The sequence below is a fragment of the Ranitomeya imitator genome, chromosome 10 (assembly GCF_032444005.1).
Source record: "Ranitomeya imitator isolate aRanImi1 chromosome 10, aRanImi1.pri, whole genome shotgun sequence".
Taxonomy (NCBI): domain Eukaryota; kingdom Metazoa; phylum Chordata; class Amphibia; order Anura; family Dendrobatidae; genus Ranitomeya; species Ranitomeya imitator.
Genome location: NC_091291.1, coordinates 38,992,684 through 39,013,486, shown reverse-complemented (window position 1 = coordinate 39,013,486; position 20,803 = coordinate 38,992,684). Strand labels below are relative to the sequence as shown.

Here is a 20,803-nt window from a genome sequence, read left to right as displayed (position 1 = left end):
AAAAAAAACGCTGCGTTTGCACGCGTTTACATGCGTTTTTTCACCTTGCGTTTTTTTTAAAAAACGCATGCGTTTTAAAACACAAGTGTGAAACCAGCCTAAGATAGTATTTTTGGACATGAGGTTCCGCTAAGTACTCCCATTTAGCGACTTTGAAAAGCATTGTTAGTAGGGGAAAATATCTCCAACAGTGCAGAAGTGAGGGGGTCTCTGTGCGCCATTATACAAGGAGTGCTGAGTGCATGACATTATTTTGGACATACCCATCATTTAAAGTAATTTCTAAAAAAAATGCTTTATTTGTATGCAGAGGCTGACCATGTCACAGCGGGCGCTCTCAAACATCCACCCCCAACTTTATGGATTGGAAAGAGAGGCAATACCCCAGTTTCCAGCTGCGGAGGTGAGATGGTCCTGAAGAAGAGCATTAGAGATACACAGGTTTATCCTGGGAGGTGCTCACTGACTGACTGCTGGGAACGATTATCCCTCTCGGAATTAGACAGATTGCTCCCCTTTACTTCTGATTTTCAGAAATCAATAAGATATCAATCGCCTGAGTCCATGATCTCATTGCTTTATTTTCAGAGACACTTACTAGTGGTCCAAGCCATGCTGAATACCACAGAAGGGAACTTCCACCATCTAGTAGCTCTGTTGAATTGTCGCGGGCTCCATAAGGTAACAGAATCCTTTCATTTCACCCCAAACTGTAGAAAAGCCTGTCCTTGCTGCACACATCCCACACAAAAAGTAAAAAAAAAATACTTTTGGTGCATATTCCCATCAAATATGTCAAGGAACTATCCTGATTCTCATGCTCTGTAATTTGACATTCCCTGATTTTAAGTGGCCAATTCCTTTCAGTCAGCATTCTGCCAGCATTATAGGTACTGGATCTTTCCTTCTCACACTTTCCAACAGGCATTATTCCTGCTTGCCTGACCCAAACTAACAGACTGTCTTTCTAATATGTCTGTATGGAAAAGCCTCTTTTACAGAACATTATAATCTGCCCCAATGTCTCTACTACTAGAAGTAGATTACTCTTAAAGGGAACCTCGCAGGTCCTCGAACTGTTCCAAACCACCACTGTGGCGCTCTCTACGCTGATTGATTTGTTCTATTTCAGTCTTTTATTTTGCACAAAAACACTGCAATCTTTTAAAAAAAATACTTTTAATGTGCTGCTTGGCACGTACTAATGATCCAGGACTAATCCAATGGGATTTCACTATCCCCAGACTAGTCCTGCCTGGGATAGTCTAATCACACTTCCCTGGGTCTGATTGATCAATCCCCATCATGGCTGGGTAGTAAGAAATCTTTGGCATTCCCGAGATGTGCTAGTGCTACTGCCATGACAAGGGATTGTATGGAGAATGCCCGTTACGGTCAGGGAGGCGTATGTAAAGGTTTCAAGGCAGGATTAGGATTGTGACACCCTTCCCGACTAGTCCTGCCAATAACTATAAGAGTAGTAACACCCTTCCCGACTAGTCCTGCCCACAACTATAAGGGTAGTGACGCCCTTCCCGACTAGACCTGTCCACAACTATGGGGTAGTGACACCCTTCCCGACTAGACCTGCCCACAACTATGGGGTAGTGACACCCTTCCCGACTAGTCCTGCCCACAACTATGGGGTAGTGACACCCTTCCCGACTAGACCTGCCCACAACTATGGGGTAGTGACGCACTTCCCGACTAGTCCTGCCCACAACTATAAGGGTAGTGACGCCCTTCCCGACTAGACCTGCCCACAACTATGGGGTAGTGACACCCTTCCCGACTAGACCTGCCCACAACTATGGGGTAGTGACGCACTTCCCGACTAGTCCTGCCCACAACTATAAGGGTAGTGACGCCCTTCCCAACTAGACCTGCCCACAACTATGGGGTAGTGACACCCTTCCCGACTAGTCCTGCCCACAACTATAAGGGTAGTGACACCCTTCCCGACTAGTCCTGCCCACAACTATAAGGGTAGTGACACCCTTCCCAACTAGACCTGCCCACAACTATGGGGTAGTGACACCCTTCCCGACTAGTCCTGCCCACAACTATGGGGTAGTGACACCCTTCCCGACTAGTCCTGCCCTCAACTATAAGGGTAGTGACACCCTTCCCGACTAGTCCTGCCTGTGACTATAGGGGTAGTGACACCCTTTTTGGACTAGTCCTGCTGACGACTAGAGGTAGTGACATACCTCCTGACTAGTCCTGAAGATGGCAATAGGGGTGGTGATAGTGACACTCATTTTGACTAGTCCTGAAGATGGCAATAGGGGTGGTGATGGTGACACTCATTTTGACTAGTCCTTCAGATGACTATAGGGGTAGTGACACCCTCGGCACTAGTACTGCAGACTACTAGAGAGGTAGTGACACCCCTCCAGACTAGTCCTGCAGATGACTATGGGGTAATGACACCTGTCTGGACTAGTCATTCAGACAACTGTAGGGTTTGTGACAGCCCTTTGGATTAGTCCTGCAGATGACTACAGGGGTGGTGAGACCCCTTTGAAGTAGTTCTGCAGATTACTATAGGAGTAGTGAAATCCCTTCTGACTAGTCCTGCAGATAACTATAAGGATAGTGGCACCCCTTTGGACTGGTCCTTCAGACAACTATAGGGTTTGTGACACCCCTTTGGATTAGTCCTGCACATGGCTATAGGGGTGGCGAGTCACCTTTGGACTAATCCTCAAGATCAAAATACTATTTTGAAGATAGCAGCAGTGTTTGTGTTCAAAATTTTTCAAAAACATTATCAGAATATAATAATCACCATTTATCACACAATAACGGCAATTTGAAACATTGGGTCTTTAATAGGACATTCTTACTACGTTTTAGACAATTAAGTCCAACACTCAAGAATGCCTCAGAACACTTCCACACATTGTGGTTAGCTGTGGTTTTACTACAGTGTGCCCTTTTGTTGTCCTTATCCTGGGGTTATCCCTGCAAAATCTAGACTGTGAACAAATATGGAGCGGTTGTCCCATAACCAACATTTGTCACCTATTGCTGGGGGGGTTGAGCCCTGGGACTTCCAGGAGAATGGTGGTCCCAATGTTTCTTCTAAGGATGGGGTGGTAGGTCTCAAGCATGACTACCATTCACTGTCCGCACATGCGCACTACCACACCATTCACACTGGAGACTTTAGCGGCATTGTCCAAGCAGTTGGATCTCCAGCCACCCAATACATCTGGCACCTATAATGTTGTATTTATAGGACAACCCCTTTACCTTTAAGAGGCAGTGGTCAGCAAGTTATACAGAAGGGACTCGCCTAATGGCCACCACTTTAAACCATTTTGGTAAAAAGGAAACTTTATTAGTCATGGCATTGACCAACAGAGGGGTCTCCGGTGACGATATTAGGAGGCCAGTTGTACAATATGGGTCTTGAACTCCTCTTTTTCTTTTAGGACTATGTGGATGCCCTCAAAGGACTCTGTTATGACGGCATGGAAGGAGTCCTGTTTCTATTATTGTTCTCCTTCCTATCGGCCCTTTCTTTTACCGCTGCTGTATGCAGTCTGCCTCGTGCATGGAAACGGTTTCAGAACAGGTGGGTAACACCAAGGGCCTGGTTAACTTTCTTTATACCTTCGGTTTCAAGAAAAGTTGTGTCACCTTTTACAGTTTATTTAAAAAAACATTGTTCTTTACTCACTCTCCCTGGGTCTGGAACTGAGTCTCCACCACTACTCCCTTTGTGTCCTATTATCTGCAGTGCTGAAGTAACGTTGATAGCCTTGCAGCCAATCGGGGAGCTCAGAGGTTCTGAGTACCTTATGCCATCCACTGGGTCTGAGCTCACTGATTATGAGACAGTAGCAGACATCGTGAGTAGCAGTGGAAACTCAACCATGGACCAGGGGAGGGTGAGTAAAGGCCAGCCCTTTCTTTTCCTGCTGCTGTACTCAGTCTGCCTTATGCATGGAAACGGTTTCAGAACAGGTGGGTAACACCAAGGGTCTGGTTAACTTTCCTTATACCTACGGTTTCAAGAAAAGTTCTGTCCCCTTTTACAGTTTGTTTAAAAAAAAAAGGTTCTTTACTCACTCTCCCCGGGTCTGCTACTGAGTCTCCACCACTACTCCCTTTGTGTCCTATTATCTACATTGCTGACGTAACGTTGATAGCCCTGCAGCCAATCGGGGAGCTCTGAGTAGCTTGTGCCATCCACTGGGTCTGAGCTCACTGATTATGAGACAGTAGTAGCACACACCGTGAGCAGCAGTGGAGACTCCACCATGGACCAGGGGAGGGTGAGTAAAGCACGTTTTGTTTTTAAACAGACTGTCAGCAGCAGAAAGAGGTTTTCTGAAACTAGAAACCCCCTTTAATCCGTGACTTTGGCTACCTAGTTCCTTACTGTTTTGGTTAGCACTGCCAGGATTCATGGCGTGACTGACTACCCCTCCGCAGATACTCTTTATCTAATAAATGAGAGTGCATGCGGTCATCTCACAAATTGCTTTATTAATGCAGCACAGGATTATTAGATTAAAGGATGAATGGCGATGTAGTTTTTAGCATATATGGAGCGTGAGAAGACAAACAGAGGTCACATGAAAACTCCGATTGTCATTTTATTATGTAAGAGAATGTACCAAGAATTTTTCGGGACATAAAGAATGTTGCTGATATTTAAGCTTGTTATTTTTGAGACTTTTTACCTTTTTTGCTTGTTATTTTTGCGCAGAAATTTGAGACTTTTTACCTTTTTTTAAAAAAAAGTTGGGAGGAAAGAGGATCGGGTTTTGCAGCCCAATGACGTTACCTTAATTTACACCAGAAAGTGACTTCAATTATAGCGCTAATTTAGGATTTAATCAATGGGACAAGTTTTAAAAAATCTCCCCCTTTAAAAGTTCAATCTATGAAAATATAAAATTGTTTAACCCACATTATAAATGACAAAAGCAAAAAATCATGCAATTAAAAACAATCAAAACATCATATATGCCCCCAAAATGATACCCGTGAAAACTACTGCCGGCCATATAAAAAATAAGTCCTCGTCCGGCATCATAAACGGAAAAATAAAAAAAGTTAAAAAAAAGTTCCGAGTCTCAGAAAAGGGCTAAACAAACCCAATTTTTAATTTTTTTATTTTTATGTATTTTTTTAACAACTAAAATATAAAAAAAAAACCTATACAAGTTTTGTCCGAGAATTGCCAGGTCGCTTTTACCGCATACTGAATTTCGTAAAAACTAAATCGTAAAACAATGCCGGAATTGTGTTTCTTTTACTATTTCGCTACACTTGGTCTCCTCCTGCAAAAAAAACAAGTTCTTGTAAGGCTAGAATAAATTGTGTTTTGGAAGAAGAGGGAGGAAAAAACGAAAAAAAAAAACGCAAAAATAAAAATTGATGAAAATGGAAAGGGATATTCTGATCTTAGACATTAAAGGGAATCTTTCATTAGTTTCTTGGAGAGCAGCATAATATAGGGGCAGAGGCCCTGATTCCAACGATGTGTCACTTACTGGACTCCTTGCTGCAGTTTTGATAAAATCCCTGTTTTCTCAGCTGCAGATCTAGCAGTTCTCTGAATGCTGAGCCCTGTGTGATCCCGCCCACAGCACTGATTGGCCGCTTTCTGTGCAGGCCAAACCAGAAAGCTGCCAATCAGTGGTGGGGGGCGGGGTTACACACAGCAGAAAGACTACATGGCACGAGGTAGCTAGTCCTCTAGTGATCATTCTTTTGTCAGCAAGAAATGAACAAAACTACATCAAGCAGCCCAATAAGTGACACCATAAGGGCCAGTGATTGGCTGCAGCGGTTATATGTGTAGATAGGACGTTATTGCTGCATCAGTGGTAAACTGAAGCAATGGAGGATTTTAAAGGTAAGTATGACATGTAATTACCATACAGGTTTACGTGTTTGTGCGATTTGAGGTTAGTTTTATAAACTACAGTGACCGCAGACTGTTTCTTCTTTCTTCCAGGGACTTGGATTACGATGATATGGACGAGGACGACCCTTTTAACCCCCAGGCACGTAGAGAGATGCTGCGCACGGCAGGCAGACCTCACCTGCCCAGTTTCTATAGTTACAGCAGTAGCTGCGGCAGCCACAACAGCCTGCGGGTCTCGGCCCCGCCTATTTCCAACGCCCCCGTCTCACAGTACATGTGAGTAGCCGCAGACACAGGCCGGCAGCCACATGGGGGCTTTTTTTTATATATATATTAAAAAAAAGCCATTAACAACAATAAACTAAAAAAATCTTAAAATCTCAGACCTATAGAGACCCCGCAGTTGAATGCTGCTATGCTCTGGAACACTTTAAAGGGGTTGTCCACCTTCTGTGGACAATTATGTTTTTTTTCCATAAATGCATGTATTTGGGGCTAAAAATCATTTTTGCAATTGGGTTTCAGTGAAAATTTTGCATCGTTTGCCTTTTACAGCCCCCGTTTATGTCTGGCTACAGAAAAACTTTGCTAAGAATCCATCAGTAAACGCGCTATAAAAACCAAAAGGTGCAAAATTTTGAATGCAACCCAATAGCAAAAATGAATTTTATCCCCAAATACATGCATTTAAGTAAAAAAATAAAATGTCTTCGGACCCCCTTTAAATTAATGCGTGTGACTGTTCGAATTAACAAGCACATATAGATTACACAGCTGTCGTCCAAGCGATTGTTCGGCTCACAAATATCTCTCCTGACTCCCCCATACACAAGAGCCTTGACCCGCGTTTCGCTTACTGCTTTTACAAGGGGTCTCTGGTCATTTAATACCAGGTTTCAGATGTACAAAATTGCCCCAAACATAATCCAGCCAAGGGGCGGACACAGACAGAAGGAGTCCCCTTGCACAAGTTTTTTAATAAAAACCCAATGGCAAATTTTTTTTTTTTGCCCCCAATACAACCCCTGGCAAAAATGATGGAATCACCGGCGTTGGAGGATGTTCATTCAGTTGTTTAATTTTGTAGAAAAAAAGCAAATCACAGACATGGCACCAAACTAATTCATTTCAAATGGCAACTTTCGGGCTTTAAGAAACACTAAAAGAAATCAAGAACAAAAATGTGGTCGTCGTCAGTAATGGTTACTTTTTTTGAATAAGCAGATGGAAAAAAATATGGACTCACTCAATTATATGGGAAAAAATTATGGAATCATGAAAAACAAACAAACAAAAAAAACCTCCAACACATCACTAGTATTTTGTTGCCCCACCTCTGGCTTTTATAACAGCTTGCAGTCTCTGAGGCCTGGACTTAATGAGGGTCACACAGGACTCTTCATCAATCTGGCTCCATCTTTCTCTGATTGCTGTCCCCGGATCAGCTTTGCAGGTTGGATTCTTGTCATGGACCATTTTCTTCAACTTCCACCAAAGATTTTCCATTGGATAGGGATCTGGACTATTTGCAGGCCATGACATTGACCTTATGTGTCTTTTTTCCAGGAATGTTTGCACAGTTTTTCCTCTACGGCAGGATGCATCATCATCTTGAAAAATGATCTCATCATCCCCAAACATCCTTTCAATTGATGGGATAAGAAAAGTGTCCAAAATATCAACATAAACTTGTGCATTTATTGAAGATGTAATGACAGCCATCTCCCCAGTGCCTTTACCTGACATGCAGCCCCAGATCATCAATGACTGTGGAAATTTGCATGTTCTCTTCAGGCAGTCATCTTTTATTAATCTCATTGGAACGGCACCAAACAAAAGTTCTAGCATCATCACCTTGCCCAATGTAGATTCACGATTCATCACTGAATTTGACTTTCATCCAGGCATCCACAGTCCACGATTGCTTTTCCGTAGCCCATTGTAACCTTGTTTTTTTCTGTTTAGGTGTTAATGATGGCTTTCGTTTAGCTTTTCTGTATGTAAATCCCATTTCCTTTAGGCGGTTTCTTACAGTTCGGTCACAGACGTTGTCTCCAGTTTCCACCCATTCGTTCCTCATTTGTTTTGTTGGGCATTTCCTGTTTTGGAGACATATTGCTCGAAGTTTCCGGTCTTGGCGCTTTGATGTCTTCCTTGGTCTACCAGTATGTTTGCCTTTAACAAGCTTCCCATGTTGTTTGTATTTGGTCCAGATTTTAGACACAGCTGACAGTGAACAACCAACATCTTTTGCAGCATTGCGTGATGATTTACCCTCTTTTAAGAGTTTGATAATCCTCTCCTTTATTTCAATTGACATCTCTCGTGTTGGAGCCATGATTCATGTCCGTCCACTTGGTGCAACATCTCTCCAAAGTGTGATCACTCTTTTTTAGATGCAGACTAAAGAGCAGATTTAATTTCATGCAGGTGTTATTTTTGGGAATTGAAATTTAGAGGGTGATTCCATAATTTTTTCCCACATAATTGAGTGATTCCATAATTTTTTCCTCAGAATTGAGTGATTCCATATTTTTTTCCTCAGAATTGAGTGATTCCATAATTTTTCCCCTATGCTTGCTCTAAAACAGTAACCATTACTGACTACCACATTTTTTATTCTTGATTTCTTTTAGTGTTTGTTAAAGCCAGAAAGTTGCCATTTGAAATGACTTTAGTTTGGTGCCATGTCTGTGATCTGTTTTTTTCCTACAATATTAAACAACTGAATGAACGTCCTCCAAGGCCGGTGGTTCCATAATTTTTGCCAGGGGTTGTACATGCATTTATGCAAAAAAAAAGTTCCTCAAAAGCACAAAAGAGCTTCAATATATGTTGGTGAGTGACTCCCAGAACAGAGCAGTAATGTCATCTTCCGCTCCCTGCACACATTCTCAGGTTATGTTATAAAGCATGTGCCTGCTGTGTCCTCTATGTACTGGGAGGGATTTATTACTCATTTGACAGCGTAAACAAGTTGCGCATTTCGTGGCATGGCTTATTTGGATTAAATTTTTATAATTTATCTTGATACTTTTTAAAAAGAAAATCTAATTTGGTGGCGAAGTCACCTGGGAATGGGCGAAATATACAGAACATATACAGTACAAACCAAAAGTTCGGACACACCTTCTAATTTAAAGATTTTTCTGTATTTTCATGACTATGAAAATTGTACATTCACACTGAAGGCATCAAAACTATGAATTAACACATGTGGAATTATATACTTAACAAAAAAGTGTGAATCAACTGAAATTATGTCTAATATTCTAGGTTCTTCAAAGTAGCCACCTTTTGCTTTGATGACTGCTTTGCACACTCTTGGCATTCTCTTGATGAGCTTCAAGAGGTAGTCACCGGGAATGGTTTTCACTTCACAGGTGTGCCCTGTCAGGTTTAATAAGTGGGATTTCTTGCCTTATAAATGGGGTTGGGACCATCAGTTGTGTTGTGCAGAAGTCTGGTGGATACACAGCTGATAGTCCTACTGAATAGACTGTTAGCTGCTTTTTTCTTGCCATAATACAAATTCTAAGTAAAGAAAAATGAGTGGCCATCATTACTTTAAGAAATGAAGGTCAGTCAGTCCGAAAAATTGGGAAAACTTTGAAAGTGTCCCCAAGTGCAGTAACAAAAACCATCAAGCGCTACAAAGAAACTGACTCACATGAAGACCGCCCCAGGAAAGGAAGACCAAGAGTCACCTCTGCTTCTGAGGATAAGTTTATCCGAGTCACCAGTCTCAGAAATCGCAGGTTAACAGCAGCTCAGATTAGAGACCAGGTCAATGCCACACAGAGTTCTAGCAGCAGACACATCTCTACAACAACTGTTAAGAGGAGACTTTGTGCAACAGGCCTTCATGGTAATATAGCTGCTAGGAAACCACTGCTAAGGACAGGCAACAAGCAGAAGAGACTTGTTTGGGCTAAAGAACACAATGAATGGACATTAGACCAGTGGAAATCTGTGCTTTGGTCTGATGAGTCCAACTCTGAGATCTTTGGTTCCAACCACCGTGTCTTTGTGCGACGCAGAAAAGGTGAATGGATGGACTCTACATGCCTGGTTCCCACCGTGAAGCATGGAGGAGGAGGTGTGATGTGTGGGGGTGCTTTGCTGGTGACACTGTTGGAGATTTATTCAAAATTGAAGGCATACTGAACCAGCATGGCTTCCACAGCATCTTGCAGCGGCATGCTATTGGCTATTTGACCAAGAAGTAGAGTGACGGGGTGCTGCGCCAGATGACCTGGCCTCCACAGTCACCAGACCTGAACCCAATCGAGATGGTTTGGGGTGAGCTGGACCGCAGAGTGAAGGCAAAAGGGCCAACAAGTGCTAAGCATCTCCTTCAAGATTGTTGGAAGACCATTTCCAGTGACTACCTCTTGAAGCTCATCAAGAGAATGTCAAGAATGTGCAAAGCAGTCATCAAAGCAAAAGGTGGCTACTTTGAAGAACCTAGAATATAAGACATAATTTCAGTTGTTTCACACTTTTTTGTTAAGTATATAATTCCACATGTGTTAATTCATAGTTTTGATGCCTTCAGTGTGAATGTACAATTTTCATAGTCATGAAAATACAGAAAAATCTTCAAATGAGAAGGTGTGTCCAAACTTTTGGTCTGTACTGTATATATTATTTATCATGAAATAGAAATTCTTGTAAATCTATGCCTCCTGATAAAAGTCAGAGATTTCAGTTCCTGCCTATAGGACATCCCAAGATGCTCTAAATTTGAGCGTTGTGCTCCAAACTTCATAGTGTTGTAGCATGTGCTCCAATGAATTTAAAGGGAAGCTGTCAGTAGGATCAACCCTCCTAAGCCGTCTATATGGGCATGTAGGTCATAGGAAACTGAATAAAATGCTACCTTGATATCTGCGATCCAATATTTTAATCCTGAGAAATTCTCGTATTTCTTCGTATGTAAATTAGCTGTTAAGATCTTTGGGCCGGACATAGATCTCCCTAAAAGTCTGCCTCCAGAGCTCATTGTTAATGAATGCTACCAACGTGAGACATGTAGATCAGGAGAGCAGACTGTCAGTCATTACATGTCTCACACTGGTAACCCCCCGTTTCATTTAAAATGCAATCTGGAGGCAAATCATAGGGGAGATCTATGCCCCGCCCATAGATCTTAACAGCTCATTTATATATATTAAGAAAAACATGGATTTCTCTAAAATAAAACATCAGATCGTAAGTATCAAGGTGTCATTTTATTCAGCTTCCTATGACCTATAGACCCATATAGAGGACTCAGGAGGATTGGTCCTGCTTAACATAACGAAGACTACAGAATTGTAATTCAGGACTGCGGCTCTTTCATTATAGTCATTGTGGGAATCCTAGTGGTTAGAATCCTGATAATCCGACGTTGTAGGCACAGTCGATCACCATCACTGACCCTAACAGGAAGAGTCTTAGTAGAAACTGAAGTGGAAAATGTTTCGAGTCACTTTCCAGAAACGATGCTACTGCTATCCACTGCCATGTTTGCTCTTGTATCTCAGCTCAATTCACTACAATAGGATTGAATTGCAATACCATACACAGCCTAAACTCAAGAGTGGCGCTATGGTGCTGATTGAGATATCATAAGCAGTCCATTATTACATAGACACATGAGAGTAATAGAACAGCATAATTCTCACAACTAGATGTGTTGCCTGTTTTGTTATGAGCCTTTGTGTCTCCCCTTTATTCTCCCGGTAGGAATCAAAGCGGTTTGTTCAGTGGCAATCCTCGATATGAAAATGTCCCCTTGAATGACAGGCAGTCCCCGCCCCCTTCGGTAAGTAGGACGACAGATTACATAAAGTTCATAACTTTCCAAATTGAGCGAATATTCGTTCCTGAAGTTTCTATGAAAATGAATTGAGAATCACATACCTAGAAATTTCATAATACTGTAAGTGGAATGGCTCGAAACAGCAGCAGAAGCGATCCAAAAAGTAGATTTGCCAAAAAAATAAGTTCTGGCACTGTTTCTGTCATCGGAAACAACCCCTTTCAGATGAGTGGATTTAATGATAAGTGAAGAAGAAAGAATCGATTTGAAGCCAATTGAATTCAATTAGAATTTCCCCAAATTTTTGTAGTCAAGCAAGAAGAGATTTATTTCGCCCAGGTTTGTTTCGCCCAGATTTATTTCGCCCAAATCCAGCAAAATGAAAGTTGGACATCGTCTTGCAAGATTTTAAGGAGAGAAGTTAATAAAATGTAAAAATCTCCTTCTTTGATACTTTTCGCCCCATATTTCTATGATAACTCTATATTTCGAGAACTGTTCTTCACTCATCTTCTAGATACCCTCCGGTAAATTTTTGCAAACGTTTGACGGCTATCTGGTTGCTGAAGAAAACCGTTGAAATATTCAGGGTTGGATTTCTCCTCGGCAGAAAGCAAGACAAGTTTAATATCAAAATATTGGAATATATTCCAAAACTCTCATCTCTTCGTGAATCTAACCACTCGAGTATGAACATTATCCAACATTTTCCAGCTCAAGTTGAAAGTACAATAAGATCTATGGAGCCGTTTGCTGAGATTTATGGTGCTTCTTACACTGTTCATTTATTTTACGAACAAGCAGTGATCGAGTTGGTTACTAAGGTCTTCCGGGAGTTTCATATTGGTGACCTTTCCTTAGGATAAGCCATCAATGTCTGACCCTCGCAAGGATAAGTGCCGTGAACCCATTCATCTTTACCATGTGCAGAGATGTTAATACAGTGGTGATCGAAAGTTTTGCATTTTTTTTTAACAATGTCATAACTTCTGTCTGGTTGTTGTGATGACATTTTCATGGTGATGAATTGAAACTGCATGAAGTTGTCATTACGCAAGACCTTAATTTTATCCAAAATGCTTCAGAATATAGGTAAGGTCGTTTAATGAAAGAAAACTGACTGTCAAAAGTTTAGTGGATGCTTTCCTGAAACGGAAAGTACTTGCAAGCAGCATAATACAAAGAATAGCAGGTTTACCCAGAATCCTTTGCAGTAGGCGGAGCCATGCAAATCCTCTCTTTCCATCCCAGTCTAATCCACAGCGCTTGGAACCGCCAAGCGTGCAATGCTGCGGATTAGTTTCTAAATTTACACAGCCAACCAATTCCTACCTGTGGACACATGTTTTGGGCTTTAGGCCCTCATCAGCACAGGGCTGGAATTGGTTGGCTGTATGGAGTGGGGCTCGGTGAGCAAGCGATACATATATGCTAGCCACCTTAGGGAGAGACCCAAGTTGGGCTAAATGTAAATTTCGTCCCGCTACATTTAGCCCAACTTGGGTCTCTCCCTAAGGTGGCAAGCATATATGTATCGCTTGCTCACCGAGCCCCACTCCATACAGCCAACCAATTCCAGCCCTGTGCTGATGAGGGCCTAAAGCCCGAAACACGTGTCCACAGGTAGGAATTTGTTGTCTGTGTAAATTTAGAAACTAATCCGCAGCATTGCACGCTTGGCGGTTCCAAGCGCTGTGGATTAGACTGGGGTGGAAAGAGATGATTTGCATAGCTCCGCCTACTGCAAAGGATTCTGGGTAAACCTGCTATTCTTTGTATTATGCTGCTTGCAAGTACTTTCCGTTTCAGGAAAGCATCCACTATGTATTTCCTTTAAGTAGAGGGCTTTTCGGTCTCTTTTGCCCCACTACATTTAGCCCAACTTGGGTCTCTCCCTAAGGTGGCTAGCATATATGTATCGCTTGCTCACCGAGCCCCACTCCATACAGCCAACCAATTCCAGCCCTGTGCTGATGAGGGCCTAAAGCCTGAAACACGTGTCCACAGGTAGGAATTTGTTGTCTGTGTAAATTTAGAAACTAATCCGCAGCATTGCACGCTTGGCGGTTCCAAGCGCTGTGGATTAGACTGGGGTGGAAAGAGATGATTTGCATAGCTCCGCCTACTGCAAAGGATTCTGGGTAAACCTGCTATTCTTTGTATTATGCTGCTTGCAAGTACTTTCCGTTTCAGGAAAGCATCCACTATGTATTTCCTTTAAGTAGAGGGCTTTTCGGTCTCTTTTGCCCCGCTACATTTAGCCCAACTTGGGTCTCTCCCTAAGGTGGCTAGCATATATGTATCGCTTGCTCACCGAGCCCCACTCCATACAGCCAACCAATTCCAGCCCTGTGCTGATGAGGGCCTAAAGCCTGAAACACGTGTCCACAGGTAGGAATTGGTTGGCTGTGTAAATTTAGAAACTAATCCGCAGCATTGCACGCTTGGTGGTTCCAAGCGCTGTGGATTAGACTGGGGTGGAAAGAGATGATTTGCATAGCTCCGCCTACTGCAAAGGATTCTGGGTAAACCTGCTATTCTTTGTATTATGCTGCTTGCAAGTACTTTCCATTTCAGGAAAGCATCCACTATGTATTTCCTTTAAGTAGAGGGCTTTTCGGTCTCTTTCGTCCCGCTACATTTAGCCCAACTTGGGTCTCTCCCTAAGGTGGCTAGCATATATGTGTCAAAAGTTTTGCATCTAATCTTTATTTACTGCACCGCACTGATGGGGCATTCATGACATCCTGAGGGATCTTGCTCCATTCCATTTGCAAATCTGCAAATAATTCATCTTTATTGCTATGGGTACATGCCCCAACTCATCCCAAAGGTGCTCTATAGGGTGTAAATCAGGTGATTGGCTTGGTCATGGCAACTCGCGAACATTTTTCTTTACTAACCAATTTTTCACTAAATTGGATCTGTGCTTAGGATCATTGTCTTGCTGGAACTTCCAGCCCCTGCGTACTTTGGTTTCACCATGTGGCAGCATTACATTTTCCAGTATATCCTTGTACATGGTAGCATTCATATTTCCATGAATTTTAAGCAGAGGGTCAATGGTAGATGCAGAAAAGCAGTCCCAAATCATGACATTGCCACCACCATGTTTCACTGTAGGCGTTTGGTATCTTACATCATTACATTTTCCAATTGTGCGATATATATAGTGCTTCCATCACTACCAAATAGAATAATCTTTGCCTGACTTCACTCTCATAATAAGAAGCTTCCTGGCATCTAGTGATAAATTTAGCTTTGTCTTTGCCAAGTTATTACCGAAAAACACATTTAAAAAAATGTAGGAAAAATTTGACTACCCGAGACAAAATATGCAAAACATTTGTCAAAGCAAATGTTGAAAACTAAAACATAAAGGCATAAAACAATGTCAAACACAATTTTCATCCTTATAGCTGACAACCATTTGCTTCCGGTTTACTAAAATCACCAGGAAAATTGCATCATAACAACCAGACAGATTTAATCACACTTTACAAAAAAAAAGCAAAACTTTTGGTCACCACTGTATGTTAGAGACTTTGCCTGGTTTTCAAGCTTAGTTCCATTTGTTTGACTCCAACGTTGATTTGAGGGCTGCAATACCAGACAGTGTAACTTCCAAATGCATGGCACTGTACCTAATAAACTATAAGGGGGCTATGGTGCTTCAGTCATCTAAATAGTAGAGGTGCTGAGAATCTAAGCCTCACTTATTTGGATTGATGGCCTATCTTAAAGAGTCGCCCCCAACTGAACAAGTAATCACCTGTCCACAATATTGATGATAACTTGTTCATCGTTGCTGGAGGTACCACCATGGGGACGACCAATGGCCCTGAAAATGGAGGCTGTGAAATGCATAATCTACCATTGCTTTATTAAAATGAGACACTCCATAATATACATACTGTCAAGATTTGAATCTGTTTGTCGGCTCAAATGGTCAACCTGTTCGCTTCTATGGGTTTTGCATACTCGCTCAAATGGTCAACGTGTTCACTCATATTGGATTTGCATACTCGCCTGGTGACTAGCTTCTTTCAGTGCTTCTAAGTTCACTTGAGAAAAGCAGGAATGTGAGGATAGGCTGACACAACAGATTTCTCCATATCCGAGAAAAACGGTCTGATTATTTTGATTAGACTTTGATCTGAGTGGGATCAATTTTTCTTGGAGGTGAAGGAAAAAAAATTTCTCGACCTTCTCCATTCGGTCAGTCTGTGAAAATCGTCATGTCATCCGAATGTGGTCTGATTTTTTTGGCTCAAAATTGGACATGCATCTGATTTTTTCCATGGACCACTCAATCTGAGAAAAAAAAATGGACATGCACACAGTCCCATAGAATTCGTATCTATGATATTCTATCTCTGAAAATCACGGATGTCGCAATATAATCAGTCATGTGCACAAGCCCTAACTGCAATTATTGCACATGCCCAATTGTGGTGACGACCGCACACACTGGAAAACAGAGTGGAATCCTTATGTGCATATTTCACTAGGATTTGGCATGACATAATCTGATAAAATCCCTGGTCCTGTTTAAGGACCACATTTTTTTTCTTTTTCATTGCTGAATTCCAAGAGCCGTAAGCTTTATTTTACTCTTTATTTTCCGTGGATTTATTTATATCAGTTGGAAAGCGCAGATTTTAAACAGTTTCAGAATTCAATCTACGAGAGGAGCGTCAGACAGCAGCTAATGAGCGACGCTGAGCTGGAAATCACAGAGATGGCAGTGTGACAGATGGAGGCACAGAGAACGGATGTATCAACAAGGTCAAATGGAGAACACCGTACAGACGCAGAACAATGAACTGCAGAAAATCATAGAGAAGGAAAAATGGAATCTGTGATCCAAACAACCAGGACATAGATAGATAATTAAAGAAGATTTGGCAGCACTGCCCCAAAAAATTTTTTCTAGATAGAGAGAATCCAAGATAAAAGAAGCACCTTAAAAATAATTAAAGAGAAAAAATGGACTCCTAGTACTTTTCTTGGATTATATATTTTGGATATTTTGGAAATTGTCCTTAAAGGGGTTACACAGGCTTGGGATATAAGCCTGCATTCTCTCTATATGACTGCAGACTTGCGGTTACATGCGGACTAGACGTCTATGGCCTCGCTCAAGTGAATGGAGCGAGGTTGGCTACAGTCTAGTTGGAATGTGGCCGGAAATATGCAAATCACTTAACTAAAGTCACCAATGACCTCTTAACCGCCAAGAGCAAGCGACACTACTCTGTCCTCCTCCTCCTCGACCTGTCGGCTGCCTTTGACACAGTGGACCATTCCCTATTATTACAAACCCTCTCATCCCTTGGCATCGCAGACTTGGCCCTATCCTGGATCTCATCATACCTAACAGACCGGACATTCAGCGTCTCCCACTCACACACCACCTCCTCACCTCGCCCTCTATCTGTCGGAGTCCCACAAGGTTCAGTCCTTGGGCCCTTGCTCTTCTCCATTTACACCTTTGGCCTGGGACAGCTCATAGAATCTCATGGCTTTCAGTATCACCTCTATGCTGATGACACACAGATCTACATCTCTGGACCAGATATCACCTCCCTTCTAACCAGAATCCCTCAATGTCTGTCCACTATTTCATCCTTCTTCTCCGCTAGATTTTTGAAACTTAACATGGACAAAACAGAATTCATCATCTTTCCCCCATCTCACGCGACCCCCCCAACGAACCTATCAATTACAGTAAATGGCTGCCCACTCTCCCCAGTCCCACAAGCTCGCTGCCTCGGGGTAATCCTTGACGCTGATCTCTCCTTCAAACCACATATCCAAGCCCTTTCCACTTCCTGCCGACTGCAACTCAAAAATATTTCACGAATCCGTTCATTCCTCAACCATGAATCTGCAAAAACCCTAGTCCATGCCCTCATCATCTCTCGCCTTGACTACTGCAACCTCCTGCTCTGTGGCCTCCCCGCTAACACTCTCGCACCCCTCCAATCTATTCTAAACTCTGCTGCCCGACTAATCCACCTGTCCCCCCGCTATTCCCCGGCCTCTCCCCTCTGTCAATCCCTTCACTGGCTCCCCATTGCCCAGAGACTCCACTACAAAACCCTAACCATGACGTACAAAGCCATCCACAACCTGTCTCCTCCATACATCTGTGACCTCGTCTCCCGGTACTTACCTACCCGCAACCTCCGATCCTCACAAGATCTCCTACTCTACTCCCCTCTTATCTCCTCTTCCCACAATCGTATACAAGATTTCTCTCGCGTATCACCCCTACTCTGGAACCCTCTACCACAACACATCAGACTCTCGCCTACCATCGAAACCTTCAAAAAGAACCTGAAGACCCACCTCTTCCGACAAGCCTACAACCTGCAGCTACCACCGATCGACCAAACCGCTGCATGACCATCTCTACCCTCACCTACTGTATTCTCACCCATCCCTTGTAGATTGTGAGCCCTCGCGGGCAGGGTCCTCATTCCTCCTGTACCAGTTATGACTTGTATTGTTTAAGATTATTGTACTTGTTTTCATTATGTATACCCCTCCTCACATGTAAAGCGCCATGGAATAAATGGCGCTATAACAATAAATAATAATAATAATATTTGCTGTCACATGAGCGCCTGCTCCCGATGCATCCTGACAGTGTGATTGCAGACTTGTACCCCAAGCCTGGACAACCCATTTAAACTGGAACCCATATATGTCATAAATTAGTGCTACATTCATCCTTACTTGAGACATACAGATATATCTCCTGTAAATGATCAGTGAATTCACCATGACATTTCCTCTGGCAGAGAGTCCAAGAGTCCAATAGCTTCTCTTACAGAAAAGAATCTCCTACTTTGATGTGGAAAGTTGGAAAAGTATTTGTGTTAGAAAATTACAGAACAATGATTGATCTTTATTAGCATAAAATGAAACTTTTGAGCTCTCCACTTACATGTTTAGTCCCTCAAAAAATGTAGTGAGTACAAAATAATATGAATATGATACAATATTATGAAATTTTGAAAACTCCAATTTCAGTTAAACATAAATTTGCTCACTTGGGTCCATAAATGTAAAAAACCATCATTATATCTAACTCCCTGCGGTTGTCTTTTTAGCTGTGGGGAAACTGTGTGGTCCTTATAGCTGTAGTACCAGGTCTGTTTTAGGGCTCATGCACTAGTCTGTAGTATGGCTTTCTGTCTGTCTATGACAGAGGCTAGCTGCTGCTTTGGAGGTTGATGTGGGCCCCCTTACCACTTTGGCCCTTATGCGGCTTCACAGGTTGAACCAATGATATGTCCGCACCAGGTTCCCTCTACATCACAGGCAGAGAGAGGGGACAAGTTCTCTATAGCGTGAAGCCCCAGTAAACCCTCTTTTAGAAGCTGCTTGGATTCCTATGTCTGGCTTACAGTGGTCGATTATTCATTTACATTTTCTAGCTTCGAGTGAGTTTGGAGTTGCGCCCATTAGTCAGTTGTAGCTCTTTGTACCTTATAACAGGTACTTTAAAAAAAAAACATGTGTCCCATTTAAGCTGACTTAGAGTCGGAAACCAGCGCATGTGCAGAGTGTTTGCCCGCGGTAATGAACTTTGTTCTGCGCATGCACCGGTCCCGTTTTCACCTTGGGAGCACAAACGCTCCACTCAAGCATCATTTTCCATCCCCGTCTGTAAATTGATTGGAGGAAGCTTAAAGATTGACCAGGACTTAGGCTAGCGTTCATTTGCGTGTGGTGAAGGAACTTTACTTTTTATGAGGTGTGCAGCTCTACGATTAACCTATGATATGTATATACGTTGGCATGAGTGGTTTAAAGATTCCATTTAATGATTTAAAAAAACTATCGAAATGACTATACAATCTAGAATAATTCCTTTTCCTTTTCTCCTCCTTCACGTTTATCATGGATCCCACCAGTATTCTCCTAGCATGCGAACATCCTTCATCAGTGCAACCCAAGAAGAGACCAATACTTATTGCCGAACAGAAGTCGTATCGTAGAAGATTCCTTTCGCTGTCCTCACTTTTCCTCCAAGCTGTAAAGATGACTAACAGAGACAACAAAAAAAGACTGAGCCTTTGTTGCTCTTTAACTTCTTTTTTGGCAAGGAGACTTGGGTGCTAAACCCTTTCAGCTTTCCCGTGATTGGTATTAAACCCTTACCCTCTTGTGTCGCCAGGGTAATTTTCACCGAACTGTCCCTCTGCCTTCAGTTTTATATATTTTTTGTATTGGTTCATGTTCTTTTTATCCAGCAAGACTCGTTCCCAATTTTTTTTTAACCACATATTGGACCTTGCAGTTGACTTCCAAAGGGGACAGTCTGTACAGGAGGATTTTTTTTTAGAAAGACAATGGAAGAGCCTAAAATGTTCACTCCCGAAGGAGAAATTACTGTCATCAACGGGAATCGAAATCATCAAATAGCAAAAAGCTTCTGACATGGAGAAAACTGGACATCTGGATGTAGAGACCAGTGATTTGGTCACCGACTGACATGAGGAGTATATACTGTGCTGTGTGTTTGTGATGTGAAGTGAGGAGGACATAGAATGCATTGTAGAGAAAAGGAGTGAGGACACTTCTGCTGCAAAACTCTTTCCTCCACAGATGGATCTGTTTTTAATTAGAACATTTTAACACTAACTCATATTTTACACTGACTTTAAATAAAAGGGAAAAAAACACACTTTATTTAAAAAAAAAAAAATATATATATATATTTTTCTTGTTATTCTTGACTTGTCTGGATATCGGGGGTACGGGCAACATTATGACCATCTAGGTTTGGGCAGTCGAGTTTCAATGGCAGTAAATGACAAGTCTGACATTCTCAAAAATATTAAAACTGGATGATAAAATGATAAAAGAAGCTGGTCTGATTCATCGTAACTTCTGTTTCTCCAGCACATATCATTCTGGGGGGTCTATGCTGGGGAAGGAAGCAACGATGTACTGTTCATAGGTCACCAGAACGCTGAGACCTGTGACCGGAATAGGATGAATTCAGATGCGTCTCCGACGACATTCTATTCCAGTCTCCTGACCACTGAATCATCTAGCTTCGGAGTTATTGTCATTATTTTATCATACGT

At 42.2% G+C, this 20,803-nt stretch overlaps 1 protein-coding gene across 2 annotated transcripts in view; it reads left to right on the top strand.

Moving 5' to 3' along the window:
- TTYH1 (tweety family member 1) overlaps positions 1–20,573 on the top strand; it is a 208,369-nt gene extending 187,796 nt beyond the window's left edge. Inside the window, exons 9-14 of one of the 2 annotated variants that reach the window (XM_069742468.1) lie at positions 311–403; positions 589–681; positions 3,441–3,583; positions 5,981–6,029; positions 11,621–11,699; positions 19,625–20,573. In XM_069742468.1, the coding sequence (XP_069598569.1) occupies positions 311–403; positions 589–681; positions 3,441–3,583; positions 5,981–6,029; positions 11,621–11,659 (417 nt within the window). In that variant the 3' untranslated portion in view covers positions 11,660–11,699; positions 19,625–20,573. Of the gene's footprint in view, positions 1–310; positions 404–588; positions 682–3,440; positions 3,584–5,980; positions 6,167–11,620; positions 11,700–19,624 lie in introns of both variants that reach the window. The other variant, XM_069742469.1, reaches the window with a different exon arrangement.
- The last annotated feature ends 230 nt before the right edge of the window (positions 20,574–20,803 follow it).